At 47.4% G+C, this 15,234-nt stretch overlaps 1 protein-coding gene across 5 annotated transcripts in view; it reads left to right on the top strand.

The window, feature by feature from the left end:
• The window catches only part of ZNF395 (zinc finger protein 395), a 60,144-nt gene extending 45,351 nt beyond the window's left edge, over positions 1-14,793 (top strand). For all 5 annotated transcript variants that reach the window (XM_055299882.1, XM_055299879.1, XM_055299880.1 and 2 more), the window contains exons 3-10: positions 862-1,094; positions 2,958-3,067; positions 6,799-7,034; positions 7,523-7,623; positions 8,382-8,661; positions 10,017-10,109; positions 10,855-10,958; positions 11,275-14,793. In XM_055299882.1, the coding sequence (XP_055155857.1) occupies positions 862-1,094; positions 2,958-3,067; positions 6,799-7,034; positions 7,523-7,623; positions 8,382-8,661; positions 10,017-10,109; positions 10,855-10,958; positions 11,275-11,386 (1,269 nt within the window). In that variant the 3' untranslated portion in view covers positions 11,387-14,793. The remainder of the gene's footprint in view (positions 1-861; positions 1,095-2,957; positions 3,068-6,798; positions 7,035-7,522; positions 7,624-8,381; positions 8,662-10,016; positions 10,110-10,854; positions 10,959-11,274) is intronic.
• Positions 14,794-15,234: the final 441 nt, after the last annotated feature.

Raw genomic sequence — 15,234 nt, 5'->3', positions numbered from 1 at the left:
ATAGTTGGGAATATATATAGACAGCACATATATAGGACTTCAAAGGCAAGACAAAGCAAGACATCAAGAGAATGGATACAGATTCCAAATTCATTTAGTAGAGAATTTAACCCATTTACATTTAAAGTAATTATTGATAGGTAAGGACTTCTTCTTTTGTTAATTGTTGTCTGAGTTACAGTTCTTTTCTTCCCCTCTTGCTGTCTTCCCTTGTGAGTTGTTAATTTTTTTGTAGTTTTATGCTTTGATTCCTTTCTCTTTATCTTTTGTGTATCTATTATTATTACTTTTCTTAAGTTTTTTTTTAAAGAGATCTTATTTATTCATGATAGAGAGAGAGAGAGAGAGAGAGAGAGAGAGGCAGAGACACAGGCAGAGGGAGAAGCAGGCTCCATGCACCGGGAGCCCGACGTGGGACTCGATCCCGGGACTCCAGGATTGCGCCCTGGGCCAAAGGCAGGCGCTAAACCGCTGAGCCACCCAGGATCCCCTCTTTTGTGTATCTATTAGAGCGTTTTTCTTTATGGGTTACTGTGAAGCTTACAGAAAACATCTTATGTTTATAACAGTCTATTTCAAGATGATAACAACTTAACTTTAATGGTATATAGATTCCAAAATCAAGTTCCAGAAACTGGCATGTTTGCTTCAGAGAGTTTATAAGGATCTGTTTTGGGAAGAACTGATCTACTGTGGATAATTTGGGTATTCAGGTGGGAATCAGGTACCTGAGAACATGTATTTGAATTAAAATTTAGAGAAGCAGTTTGTGGTAGGTGGATCCTGGCTCTCAGAACAGGGGGCCTATGGCATAAGAACTACTAAGTACTGACCACCGATTGCTCTTTTTTACCCTCTCAGGTTTATGTGTGGTATGGAGGTCAAGAGTGCACAGGACTGGTGGAGCAGCATCGTTGGGCAGAGGATAAAGTGATGGTCTGGCTTTTGGATCAGAAGTTACAAATCTGCTGTAAAGCGGAGGAGGTGTGGCTGGCGGAGCTACAGGGCCCCATCCCTCAGGCACCACCTCTGGAGCAGGGAACCCAGACACCAGCCTACAGGCCTGTCTCTAGGAACATTGATGTCCCAAAGAGGTTTGTGTGGGAGCACCTGAGCTCTGAAAGTCATATGGGTGGTGAGGTGTGGGGTTATGGGATGTCTTGTGGTAGGGAAGGAATGTGAAAGTCCTAGGTGTCTAGTTGTCAAGATCTTGGACAAATGGGATACAGAGAGGGGGTGTCCTTTAAAAAAAAAAACAACACCTCAGAATAGCATCTTTTCTTCTCTGTAGCTCTGTTATGGGTGGCATATCTTTGGTGTGGCTAAGGGCTATTTCCCCCCTTCATCCTTAAATTAAAATGAGTAGTTTTTCATGATGAGAGGCAGGAAAAAATAGCTTAGATCAGAAGTCTGCAAACTTGTTCTGAGTGGGCCAGAAAGTAAATCACATAGGTTTGGGAGCCAAATAGTCTTCATCCTGGCTACTCAGCTCTGCTGTGGCAGTGTCAGAGCAGCCACAGACAATACAGAAACACAGGGCATGGTTGTGCTCCAATAAAACATTACTTACAGACACTCAGATTGTAATTTTATATGATTTTCATGTGTCACATATCAAGAGATAATTCTTTTGGTTTTTAATGCCATATAAAAATCTTCCCTTATGAGTCGTATAAAAACAGGCAGCGAAAACAACAACAACAACAACAACAACAACAAAAAACAAAAAAAAAACCAGGCAGCAGAGCATGTTGGCCCACAGATTGCTGACCCCTTGCTTAGATACTCAACACCATTGATGAGTGAAGAATGTATATTTTGCTTTAGAATTTTATGATACAAATTTTGCCCTAGAATATACATATATAATCTCCTAATTTCTATATTATGTACTCTGTTATACATTGATATTTTAAGATTAAGAAGGGAAATCTGCCAGTGAAGACTGCCTTATATATAGGATGTGTAAGCACTTAGGTCCCATTTTCACATCTTCTGCTGTGCTTGCCTCTGGGTACTACTGTTACAGGATATCTAATGTCTTTACACCAGACCAGAGCAATAATATTTGATTGTGAATTCAGTGGAATGCTGGCAAATAAATTATTTTACTGTCCTATGGAAATAGATATTCAAAGATCACACAGGGGGATGCACATTTGTTTAATATGATACTCGATTTAGTTACTTTCAGACCCTGTTGCATATTTCAGTGTCTAAATAGTAAAGAATGAATTAATACAATCCTTTCAAATAGATGAGCCAACCAGAAATTTATTTCAGAATAACTTTTCATACTTTAGCCATAGCTTACAGCTCCAAGTTTACTTCCATGTAATGTAACTTTATGTGGATTTTTAAAGAAGTTACATGTAAAATATTATAGAACTCTGCTGTCTGAAGCATTGAGATTTGTACCAGGAGATTTATTTTAGTGTTTCCGGTTTACTTGTGTACTAGGTTCAGAAGCTATCAGAATACCTCATCATTTTTCTCAGGGGAGGGGAAAGGAACTGGTTAATGTAATTGGTTCCTCTTCAGTTTAATAGAAGAGGGGGGAAGGAAGGTAATTTTAGTGCTTTTGAATCCCAGCAGGCATCTATTTGCTCATGGTTGATTTTGTGACCTTCACTCATCTTCCTTTGCCCCCAAATAAAATTCTCCACTTTAAGCTGCAGTTAGAGGGCCAACGTGAATTTAGCGGGGGACGGAGCTGCCTCTAGGTGTCAGCAGTGGCATGGGGACCCACCTGCTTGCACTGGGGTTGACTGATAGTAGGAATGCCATTCAGAGTGGGTATTTTTCATCAAGAATGAGGAGAGGCCTTCATGCTTTATTTAACGCACACACTGGCTGATTGGAGTGGGGGCACGGAGGGGACAGTCCAAAAGTGTGAGCTGATCACGCGCCCTGCTGTGTCAGGAAGTAACCTTTGGCACTCACCCACTTGAATTCAGGAAGTCGGACGCAGTGGAAATGGATGAGATGATGGCGGCCATGGTCCTGACATCCCTGTCCTGCAGCCCTGTCGTGCAGAGCCCTCCTGGGGCCGAGGCCAACTTCTCTGGTGAGGAAGGGGGCCCCCTGGCGGCTTCTGGGTGTGGTGCAGGCCCGCCACTGCCTCTGCTTTGACCTGCCCGTTGTGTGGCAGTAGGAGGATTTCTGGAGTCTCTTCCCCACTGGCTCCTTAGACTGGCTGAGTGACATTGAGTTAGATGCTTCCATTCTTTTTCTTCAGCTTCCTCAGCTGGGGAGGAGTTTCCCGGTGCCTTGTGAAGATGATTGAGCACGAGGCTCAGCCACACTGGCCACTCGAGTAAGTTCTTCTATGGGAGTAAGTGAGCGAGGCACTTTGGTGGGGGCCTGAACAGGGCCAATTGAGCAATATTTTAGTTCACGAAGGGGAAGCTTACCAAATGGTCCCCTAGTGGCCTCAGAAGTTTCACGCCCCCGATCCAAGTGCCTACTTCAGCCTTGTAAATCAGAGCAGGCCTACAGGCCAAGGACCTGGAATACATGAGCTGAAGTCTAACAAATCGAACTGCTTAATGCAAAGCAAGAGTAAAGGACTTCATGGCCAATTTCTTGATTAAAAGAAAATCCTTCTGGTGCGACCCCTGAACACATTATCATTAATATGGGAGGAAGAAGGGTTGCTGGATGCTAGTAGTTTGACGAGACCGATAGTGAACCTGAAGTTCTTTTCGAAATTCATTGTAAAACTGGCCTAACTTACTCCCAGGGAATAACTTTTTTTCATTGGTGACATCTAACTGAATTGCAAGCTACTTAAAAGCTGATAGGAAAATATGAGTTAGCTCAGAACACATGCCAGGAGGAAAGTGGCCTTTACAAGTATCTGTCATAAGGAATTTCCCTAGATGGAAGGTAAATCTGAAGGAGCAATGAGGCAAGCTTACTTTCTTCACCCAAAGCCTGTCATCAAGGCTGAGGCTGCTAGTGCGAGTCATGGCAGTCAGATGGCACCTAGTTGTGGAGCTCAGCACCGCTGGCCTGCTCTGTTAGCTCTTGGAGCCACACAAGCAAAACGGGGAGGAAAAGAATCAATCTTATGTTGTTAAGAAATTCTGCAGGTTTAGGAGATCTGGGAGGTTTGTCAACAGGAGGAAAATCAGGAATGTGTCATAAAGGGAAACAAAAATCACTGACTCCGTTCCCATTAGGTTATATGTGTATGTTTAGTACGTCAATACGTGTTCACACACACCCTGGCACCAACATATGCACACCTGACTGATACTATGCCTGAACCTGACATCTTAGGTCCCTGTTTGACAAACATTTTTCATTGTCTATTAAAGATTCTTTTTTCATTACAATGTATTTCCAATCTATGGTCAAAGTCAGTGGAAAAATAAGTCTTTCTTGGCAGCTGATTATATTGAAGTATTCTGCAAGGTGAGCTCTATGCTTTGCTGTACTTGTGGGTATATTTGCACAGAAGCCACCTATTTTCTTTATTCTCTGTATTGTTAGGATGGGTGTCTGTGTGTGTGTGTGTGTGTGTATGTAGAACAGAGGAAATTATAAATATTTCTTAGAAATTCAGTGTAGACCCTCATAGTTATGCAGAGGAACACTGTTTTCATGGTATAGAATATCTATTAACCTTACCCTAGAAGATCTAATGATTGGGCACCAGGGTGGCTCAGTGGTTGTGCATCTGCCTTTGGCTCAGATTATGATCCCAGGGTCCTGGGATCGAGTCCTGCATCAGGCTCCCTACAGGGAGCCTGCTTCTCCCTCTGTCTATGTCTCTGCCTCTCTGTGTCTCTCATGAATAAATAAAATATTAAAAAAAATCTCATAACCTAAGGTAGAGTCATTTATGTTTATCTTATAATTTATAGATTAATTTATGATATTAATATTTGTTATTTTGTTTTCTGTTTTTCTTCCTTTGTATGTCAATTTGCCAGTTTTGACATTTGAACCATTTGAATGGTTCCTCTGTGGAAGGCTGCTGTATTGTAGGGTTGGCCTACTGTTTGACCTACCTTTTTTCTCTAGAGTCTTGATCACACTAAACGTAGCATTCTGTTCCCTGGCCCTTATTTCCTTGATAGGTGTCCTAAGTAGATGTGTGGGCCCTGGACCTACTGGCCTGTTGGTGGCTCCTGAGTTCTTCCCTGAAGGGCTATCCTGGTTTTTTTTTTTTTTTTTCTTTCAGACTTATTTATTTTAGAGAAAGAGAAAGAGAGCAAGCTTGGGGGTGGGGGGGGGACAGAGGGAGAGGGAGGAGAGGGAGAGACAGAGAATCTCAAGCAGACTCCTCGTCAAGCATGGAGCCCAACACGAAGCTCGATCCCAGGACCCTGAGATCATGACCTGAGCTGAAATCAAGAGTCAGATGCTTAACTGACAGAGTCACCCAGGCATCATGAAGGGCTACCCTGTTTTAAGCCCTATGTGTACATGTTGAAACTCTGGGTTTTCAAGAAGTCATAGCTTTGAGACTTGACAGTGATACTTGGGGAGGGAAGAGTTCCTCCATCCCGTTCTTTTTGGGTGAGCTTTTCTTCATATGGAGGAGAGCCTGCATTGGAAACATGTAATGCTGAGAGTCTATTTCAGATGTCTAGATGAGCCTAGAAGCAGTTGGGAATCCGGAGCAGGATGAGAGAAAAACCGTAGGATTTTTATCCCGGCCACAAGGGACATGGTAGCGGATCTCAGAATCCAGGGTAGGGCAGCTCTGTGGAGCACCTGCCCTTGTTGGCAGTTGGGACTTTAGGGGACATGGCTGCCATACCTTGTCCCTGGCTTTTTCCCCCTCCTTCTCTTGCTCTTTCCGTGTATCAGAATTTCAGATTCTCCTGTCCCATAAATCAATCTGGATTTATGGCCTAGGCAGGGAGGGTTTGGGTTGCACCTAAGAAAGCAGCCTGAAGAAAGGCAGTGTAGAAACTGAAGAATGCACCTGTCTCCCTGCAGTCTTCTTCCTGTCCAGACACACAGCTGGGAGCAGGACAGTGAGTTCAGGGCTGTAGCTGTGGAAGGGTCTCCCCGACATCTCATGGTCAGTCTGAATTGCCCTCAGAGTTTCTTTCCTTCTCCAGACGTGTTACTTGTGGATAAAAGCAGGAGCCGCCTGGGCTGTAGTTAGCTCTGGTAAATGTTACACCTCCCATAGCTGTAAGGGCTGGTAGGATTGTTTCTCACACGCAGGTTTTGGTGTCCTTGTCTGGGTTTAAATTATGGAAAGGCATTTTTCAAGAAAGCCTGACCAAGGAACCCTTCAGTTGGCCTTTCCATCTGCCTTTGCTGTGGAGAAAGGGTCTCAAGTGAGACCCCGCACGCTGGTTTGTGCAAGTTCTCACCGACCCTCTTATGTCTAGATGCAGAGGAAGGTCTTGCCCCTCCCCACACCGGACACCCTACTCTCCCCCTGCCGTTTTTTTTTTTAAACATATAAAGTGAGAAATACATTTTAATTAGGTTATCCTTCTATTAATAATCTATAAAAGAAAGTTGCAGTGTGTGTCTGTGGGTTAATGATGATCAGCATGGCTGTGGTAGGAAATGCCCACTAGTGCAGAGCCGGGCTACTTCATGGAAGCTCAGAAAGGAAAGATTTTAGGGTCCTCCCCCACTCAAGGAAGTGGCAAAGCCAGGCAGAGCCAGAGCCAGCAATTGGATTCAGGAAGCCAGACTCCAAACTAGAATTTCATGGCCTCTGACTGGGGCTGCTGGTACGAATCTGATGTAGACAGAGCTGTGCCAGGAGCCCTGCCTGGGGATAGCATGTGAATGCTCCTGTCTTCTCTCTCTGGGCAGCTTCCCGTGCCGCCTGTGATCCGTGGAAGGAAAGCGGTGATGTGTCTGACAGTGGCAGCAGCACCACCAGCGGGCACTGGAGTGCGAGCAGTGGCATTTCTACTCCCTCGCCTCCCCACCCTCAGGCCAGCCCCAAGTATTTGGGGGATGCCTTTGGTTCTCCCCAAACTGATAATGGATTTGAGACCGATCCAGATGCTTTCCTGTTGGATGAACCAGCTCCACGCAAAAGAAAGGTATGTGGTATGGTGTGGCGCTGACATCGGCTTGAGACCCAGCTATAGAGGGGCGGCAGGTGGTGGTGGTGGTGGTGGCATGGGTCCTTTGGTCTTTAGTGTTCTCAGGCTCCATCCCATTTCCATTTTCCTTTGCTCCTGTGTTCCCTCATGATATCCCCAGGGGCACACTCCTCCTCCTTCACACTGGTTCCTTTTTACCTCTGCCCCAATCCCTGCCTTCTTCACTGCACTCATATAGGGCCCATGCATGAGGGCCTCCTGTGGGGTCTTATTCCCAGCACCCAGCACTGCTGCTAGCAGCAGGACCATCTCCTGGGTCTGGGCTTTCTGCCTCTGCCTGTCTGTTTCTCTGGTCCCAGAGAATCCCTTCCTTAGAGCTTTTTGTTAGGTTCTGTTTGAGGGCAGCTGAAATCCCCACTGGGTGAGGATGAGGAGTGGTGAGAGGGAGGGGCATATCCCCATGATATTCTCTTCCTTTCCCCCAGAACTCCGTGAAGGTCATGTACAAGTGCCTGTGGCCAAACTGTGGCAAAGTTCTGCGCTCCATTGTGGGCATCAAACGACATGTCAAAGCCCTCCACCTGGGGTAGGTATGGAGCCCAGGGCCCATTTACGTGGGGACCCACTCAGGTGTTCCTCCACTGTGCCAATTCCCCATGACCTACAGCCAAGAATGGCTCCAAGAAAATGACTTGCTGAGAAGACCACCTGGTGCCTTCCCTGGCCCCTGTGTTCGGCAAAATAGCTTGTTGGAAAGTGATCTTTGCTGGGAAGGAAGGGCCCTCCTCTCATGGTGAATGTTGATGCTGTTCATGGGAAGGGAGCCCTGTCCATCTGTGGACTTGTCTTCCTGCCTCACTGTAGGAAGCAAGATGTTTTAATTCCGTGTAGAAATTGGGTGATTTGGTGAGACCTCATTGTGGGTTCTGCACCCCCTTCCCCTCAGGGAGCTGGGGCTGCATCAGCTCTGACTCCCCGGAGCCAGGGCTGCTTATGGCAGTGGAAACTGACTCACAGCCCTTTCCCTTAAGTAGAGGATGTGACCACAGTATGTGGGGCTCAGAGGGGACCCGTTGCAGAGTCAGATGACTATTGCAGGAGGAGAGGTGTGCACACATCCCTTGAGAGGAGGAACCTTAGGTACGAGGAAAAACAGTTCCCACTAATGTGTAAGCACATCATCCTTTGCATCAGCAGTGAGACTTTTGAGGGTTCTCTTGGTCTCCTTCCCTGCCTTGGCTGGGTTGGCCTGAGCCATCACTCTTCCCTCTTGTGCCACAGTGTCCCTGTGTTTGACCTGAGACAACTTGTCCCTGACCATCACCACATCTCCCTCCCTCACAGAGACACTGTGGACTCTGACCAGTTCAAGCGGGAGGAGGATTTCTACTACACAGAGGTGCAGATGAAGGAGGAAGCCGCTGCTGCTGGCACCCCTGCAGCTGACCCAGCACCCACCCCCGGCATGACCAGCCCTCCTCTTGCTCTCCTTCCACCACCTCCTCCCAAAACCCAGTCCTCAGGCCCAGAACACCCTGGCCTGGAGTCTTACCTGCCGTCTGGTGCTCTCAGCAAGTCAGCTCCTGGCTCCTTCTGGCACATTCAGGCCGACCATGCGTACCAGGTATGGGACTGGCAGACATTGGGAGCTCAGCCTTGTGGCCATGAGGATGTTTGGTGTCTGACCTGTCACTGGTCAGCCTGATCGAAGGCTGAGGCCTTTGGCTAGATTGCTAATTGCTAACTTCTACAAAGAAGAAAAGAAAAATGACTTCATGGTCAATAAATGTGGGAATTCCATAGTTCTCCATCGGTGGCTGTCATGAGTAGTTACTAGAAATCTGGTTGAATCCGAGTGACCTGGTCGATGGATTTGGACTGGGGAACTGTTATATCCCTGGTTATACCAGGGGATGGAGTTGTGGATTTGCGCTTCCCACGGTAAATCCCTACCTCCTAAAATTGTGTGACGTTAACAAACAACCCGGCACCCATGTTTTTGAGTACCTGCTATGTGTCAAGCATTGGGCTAAGCTTTTCAAATAGAGTAAGACATAGTCGCTGATGGTGTGAAGTGCATGGTTTAGCGGGAGAAAGAAATGAATATGTAAGTCTGATTAATTATAATAAGTGGTCAAAATGCCTTTTGAGAGGCAGGAGAAATTGTTGTGGGTACAGGAAGAACCAAACTATTATGCCCGTGTGGCTGGGCAAGTTATTGTAGAGGGGGTGACATGTAAGCTGATCTTTACCACACATAAGTACTCAGTGAATGCACAACTTGCTCTGTGCCATTTTCTAAAAACATCCTTTTAGGCCTACAGCTTGGTTTTATCAGACTCCAGCCTGGCTTACAAGTCAGTAATTAAAAAGCAGTGCTTTCAATCAGAAAGACTTTACAAAATGAGCCAGCTCTCCTTCTCATTAGAATGAGTGGCTGCTTGGCTAGTTCATGTTTGGCCAACTTCAGGGGGCCCCTTTGGGCTGCTGGCTGACCCACAAGCTGGGCCCTAGAGAGGGCAATTGGTGTTTTTACAAACAGACCTAAACCCGAACATCTAGGAGAGTGTTGCCTCCTTCCAAGTGGTTGCCTGGGGACACCATATACTTAGTATAGCAATACCACCTGTGCTTAGAAGGGTTTTAGACTTCTTTGGGGGCACTGCCTTTAGCATGTTCTTGGAAGGTGAGCCAACTGATGCTAATCCAAGTGATGATTCAGTCATGAGGCTGGCACAGAGACCAGCTCTGAGAGAAGGGATCCAAAAAAGGATTGGAGCCTGGGACTAAGGAGTAACTCGAAGACTTGGGCTTGCTGGCGTCTCCCCCAGGCAGTGTTTGGGTGCATCCCAGTATTGTCTGCTTGGAGGCCCATACTCTGCTGTGGTATGAGTACCTAGAAGTTCTAGGGAGCATGGGTAGACTTGCACACTGCCCGAACAAGTGGGCCTGAGGCTGACCTGCTCTTGTCTTTGGCAGGCCCTGCCGTCCTTTCAGATCCCCGTGTCGCCACACATCTACACCAGTATTAGCTGGGCTGCCGCCCCCTCCACGGCCTCCTCCCTCTCTCCGGTGAGTTTGTCTGTCTCTGAGCCCCTGGGCACCTCTGGTGGGCCCAGAGCCAGCCCAAGGCTCTTCTGTATGTTACTGGTGCTGGAGGCCATCCCCCCCCCGCCAGCTCCTGTACTTGCTTCCAGTCCCCAGACTTCTAGAGGGCCTACATGCACTCTCCCCCTTGCCTGGCACTCCCTAGTGGTCACAGCCCCTCTCAGGGGGTGCTAGGGCAGGTGTGTGAGAAGGAGCATCCAGATCAAGCAAGTTTGCTGCCAGGGAAGTCACTGGGCAAGCATGGGGTCGGTTCCCTGCTGAGCCCTGAGTTATCTGTGGGTGCTTGTTAAGGTTCCAGTGTGCAGAGGAGAAAAAGGGAGAGAAGAAGGGAAGGTGGAGAGGATGAGGGTAGGCAAGACAGATGATGGGAGCTTGTGAGGGTGTTGCTTACCTCTGAACTAAAATCAATCTGAAATCCTTTTGAGCCACTCACAGTGGGTCCTGGTCTTAAATATCTCCTATGGGAAGGTGTCACATGTTGTCAAGTCTGAGTGCTTGCAGAAGCCACTGAGGCAGTACAGCCCCTCCTTTGTTCTACCTGCAGTGATTCCACTTAAACCTACAGGTGGCCAGGTTAAGAGGCTCCCCTGCCAGAGGCACCTGCTTTAGGCACGGAAGTGTGCCTTAAAGGCCTGCCCTCACTCTGCAACCTTTCACTACTGTCCTGGTGTCCCCGGCCTGTGCTGATGGCCCCTCTCTCTGTGCCCAGGTCCGGAGCCGGTCGCTAAGCTTCAGCGAGCCCCAGCAGCCACCGCCTGCAATGAAATCTCACCTGATTGTTACTTCTCCACCTCGGGCCCAGAGCAGTGCCAGGTGAGACCATTTGCTCCTGTGGCCTCCCCTCTGGCCTCTGTCCCCACCATGTCCACTCTAGGTGTCAACTATAGCCCAGCGAGCCTAGTCTCCAGGGTTAGTTCCCTGGTTGGGGGGTGGAAGAGGCAGCTGGGGACATGCTGGATGCAGGGGGGCGGTGGTGGTGGTGGGGTGTGGAGGGGACTTTGCTCCTTTGGCCCATTGGCTCCCACCTTTTCAGCCTCTGCTGTTTTGCTCAGCCTCATGCCAGGCTGTGCTGTGCTCCACGTCTTAACTACCAGTGCACGTCTGTACCCTCATTCTTCCTTTTTGACAGGAAAGCCCGTGGGGAGGCTAAGAAGTGCCGTAAAGTGTATGGCATCGAGCACCGGGACCAGTGGTGTACAGCCTGCCGCTGGAAGAAGGCCTGCCAGCGCTTCCTGGACTGAACCTGTCCCACCGGCTCCTCCTCTTTGCTCCCTGCCCTGACTGGCAGCCAGATGACAAAAGACAGACGTGTCACAAGCCCTCAGCAGAAACCTAAAACATAAAGAGTGGACATGGGGAGTTTGGGCTCTATTGGCTAAGGTTCAATACTTAACACATTTCCCCCTCCCTTTGGGGAACAGTTTAGTTTTTAAAAGAAGAAAGGAAAATATCCCCCCTCCCCCAGAATAGGAGAGAGAGCCAAAACTGACCAAGGGTAGTCTGCAGTGAACCAGAGACCAAAGAATTAATTACCCTCCCTTTCCTGAGTCTCTCTCTAGGGGATTAGTTTGCATGTTTCAAAAGACGGAACAGCTCATTCTGTTTCCTGCTGAGTTGGTGAATTCTTTGCTTTCTCAACTCTTCCAGAAGGGACGGTGAGCAAGATGAATTTACTTTTCTTAAAAAAAAAATAAATAAATAAGTTTCTGGCTGATGAGTCCGAGAGCAGGACCTGCTGTGGATAGGGTGGGAGGAGTGGGGAATCTGTGCACTTTTTAAGGTACAGCCGGCCCCTCTTCTCCACCCGCATCCAGGAGAAGGGAGAGCCTGTTCTCACCGAGCAGCTTCCATGGAAGTAAAAGGAAAACCCTTTCTTGATGACAACGATTTGAATCTGGGGTCACTCAGCTGTTGGGTTACATCCCAACAAATATTGTATGGCTTCTTCTCAAAGCCCAGACTAGTAGGTTTTTAAAGATTGTCCCCCAAATAGCTGAGCCAAAAGGCTATATGAATTCACTTTTTGAAAAATGTGGCAATTAAACACTACCTTGATCGTTCTCCCCTCTTTCCTTGAGGAAAAGCTGGAGGGTTTTAGTATCTGTGAAAGCCCTCTGCTGTTACCTGAGTAAACTCCCTCTTGATGTTCCTCCCTCCAGTTATGGACAGGACACCTCTAAAACACTTTATATTCTTTTCCACTGTATTCAGAAGCCTTTTATCTGATTCAAGCTCCCTTCCACTTGAGTGAGAGGCCCTCCCTCCTTCGGCACACTCTGCACAGGTTCCTCGGTCTCTGGTTTTACCAGGGATTTTCTCATACTGTCCTGAGGCTGCAGTTAGGGCTGGTGTGGCGGGACGGAGGGAGGAAAGAAGAGACAGAAAAGTAAGTGGCAGCTTGCCCCCACCATGGAGAGGGAGTTGGCAGGTTCCAGATTGTTCTGTTGGCTCAGAGGGTCCGAGAGAATCCAATCTTCCTGAGGTGACGGGTAGGACAGGAGTCTTCCATCAGTGTCAGCGGCCTCTGGATGTTTATCCATGTTGGTCCAGTCCCTGTGGTGGGAAGGTCAGTTTGAGGCCAAGACCTGCTGGATACCCATTTCTTCCCTGCAGGTAGGAGGGGGACGGTAAAAGAGTGGTGGAGGAACTCCTGGGGTGGGGGGTTGGATGAGCAGCTCCTGGTGCTTTTTTAGCCTTTGCTGTTTCTGGAGCCCTCAGGAATGGAGGGGAGCCTGGATGGCACTGTTTGTGGAGTAAATAAGCAAAGCTATTTTTGTTGACAAGAAGGGAGATGTGGGTGGGGAGTTTAGAACCCTGCCCATCTGTGCTTAATTGAGACCAGATGAGCTGAGGAGCAGGACACATTTTGTTTTGGGCATCTCCTTTCTTTTAAGGCCTATGTGTCTGGGAGTTCCTCTGGCCTGCATGAGTGTGGCCACCTGCTGCTTACCTGCCTTGGGTACTGGCACTGGGCACTGCACCTACACGCCAGAGGTCAGGGGTTCAGGAATGCCACCAAGTCCATCCCCTGGCTGTAACTGAGGTTGTCCTCTTACTCCCAGGTGAAAATCCCTGGCTGTCGAGGCTCCTTTGGCCACTTCACGTGGGAGCCGCACAGATGTTTGTCAATCTGGGACACACTGAGTGTGAGAAAACCCGCTGACCTTAGAGATGTGATGTTGCGAACGCTGATAGTGACTCCCATGTATGGGTGTCTGTGGTGGTGACGGGGTTTATTTTTATAACTTAGTAAAAAAAAAAAATAAGAAAGAAAAAGTATGTGGAATCTGTCCCTAAAGCTCAAAACCAGGCCAGCAAGAGGTGGCCTGGGGTCCTCCTTCCTGTCCCTTCCACCTCTGAGAGAATTAAAAGCTGACAGCAGGTGGTTGCTTGTTGTCCATCTTCAGCTCTTACCAGCAAGGGGAGGGAGCTTTTGAGACGTGAGGACTCTGCCTAGCAGCGTCTTCCCTTCCCTTCTTAATCACAGCTCTGGCTGAGTCTCGTCTTTAGAAAAGCTATTTTCATTTTTCCCTCAGTTTGGTCCGTGTAGATATAACTGGCTATCAAGATTTCCTCTAAGTGAGGTAGGCTTCTCATGTCGTTGGTACCCAGGGCAGAAGAGGCAGAGAGAAAGAAGAAAGGGATGAAACAGTTTAAAAACTGAGGTGGTTTTTTTTTTTTTTTTTTTTTAATGTTTTATTTTGGTGCAGCTTTCCCTGTCTGTATCTGTTCCTCTCTCCTTATAGGTGGTGGTGGCGGTGGCGGCCTCCGCTCCCATCTTGTGGCTGTTGTGTTGGTTCTTGACATGTGGTCTGTCCGTGGGGTTGCCCCATTTGTTTCTTCTTGGAGGGTGGGGGTGGCTTGTGAACTGATCAGCGATTATGCCTGTTTCCTGCATCTCCGCGTCTCTCCCTACTTCCCAGCCCACCTGGGCAGCAGAATCTGACAGGAGGGCAGGTGCCACAGCTGTGCACTGGAATCTAACAGGACCGATTTTCAAAAGAAATGATTTGGGGAAACCATTTATTCCAGGGATGTTACCCCTATTCAATGTATTTCTTGGGGTTACCTCTGGAGTCTGTGGTGCCTGCTTCGGACAGCCTTAATGATTCTCAATCTGCACCCATGCTCATTCAGTGCAGAGTCCAGTGAATGATGTCTGTGGTCAAGTGAGATCACAGGGGCAAAGCTCATGGACCGACTAGCGAGGGAAATAGCTTGGATTTAATTATGTGGCTTTTAAGCTGGCTGTGAAAGCAATTTTGTAATTTCAGAGAGCATTCTGAGTGATACCAACTTTCTGATAGTAAGCCTATAGCTTGACTCCTTGGAGGACAGCATTGATTTGGATGTGAGAAACTCATTTGTTTGAAGAAATCTGTCCTGTTACTTTCTGGTCCTCCCAGGTTCTGACTTTACCAGGGCCAAAAATTAAAAAAAATTAAAAAAAAAAAAAAAAAAAAGGAAAGAGAGAAGAGGGAGATAAATCCCATCTGTGAATTTGTCTTATTGGCGCCTTTTCCCCCCAGCTGTCTTCCAAGTATTATTTTTACTGTTAAAAAAATTTTTTTAAAAATGTGAAATGTAATGTTTTTACAGCGACAATATGAAATATATTTTATAAGGAATAAAATGGTACATTGTCTGATTTCATGTGTGCCTGTCCCTCTACTCCCTCCCCCCTACAGAGGCTAAGATTACTGTTGTTCTTGGTGGTGAACACATGATGGCATTTGGGCAAAGCCTACGCATTCATTAGCTTGTAATAATAGGGACCATTAGGAGCCAGGCCAAGTGCTTACGTGAATAACCAAGTGCTTACCTAAATAACCCCATGAAAGTTACTACTCTTATTCCCATTTTACAGATGAGAAGGAGGCAGCACAGAGGTTAAAGAACCTACCCAAGGGCATACGTTGGGAAATAAGGACACTAAGATTACAACCCAGGCAATAAGCATTTTTCAGTACTGCTTATCTTGACAATGGGAAATATGCTTTTGGCTCTATTCCTGAGTTTCTTGATGAGTGGCCAAATGCCTTAGGAAAAAGTAAGTACATATTCTGCTTATGGGATGGTTCTGACTTCA

This window comes from Nyctereutes procyonoides, unplaced genomic scaffold (genome assembly GCF_905146905.1).
Source record: "Nyctereutes procyonoides isolate TBG_1078 unplaced genomic scaffold, NYPRO_anot_genome, whole genome shotgun sequence".
Lineage (NCBI taxonomy): Eukaryota > Metazoa > Chordata > Mammalia > Carnivora > Canidae > Nyctereutes > Nyctereutes procyonoides.
Note: the sequence above shows the minus strand (reverse complement) of the source record. Positions and strands in the feature narration are given on the sequence as shown.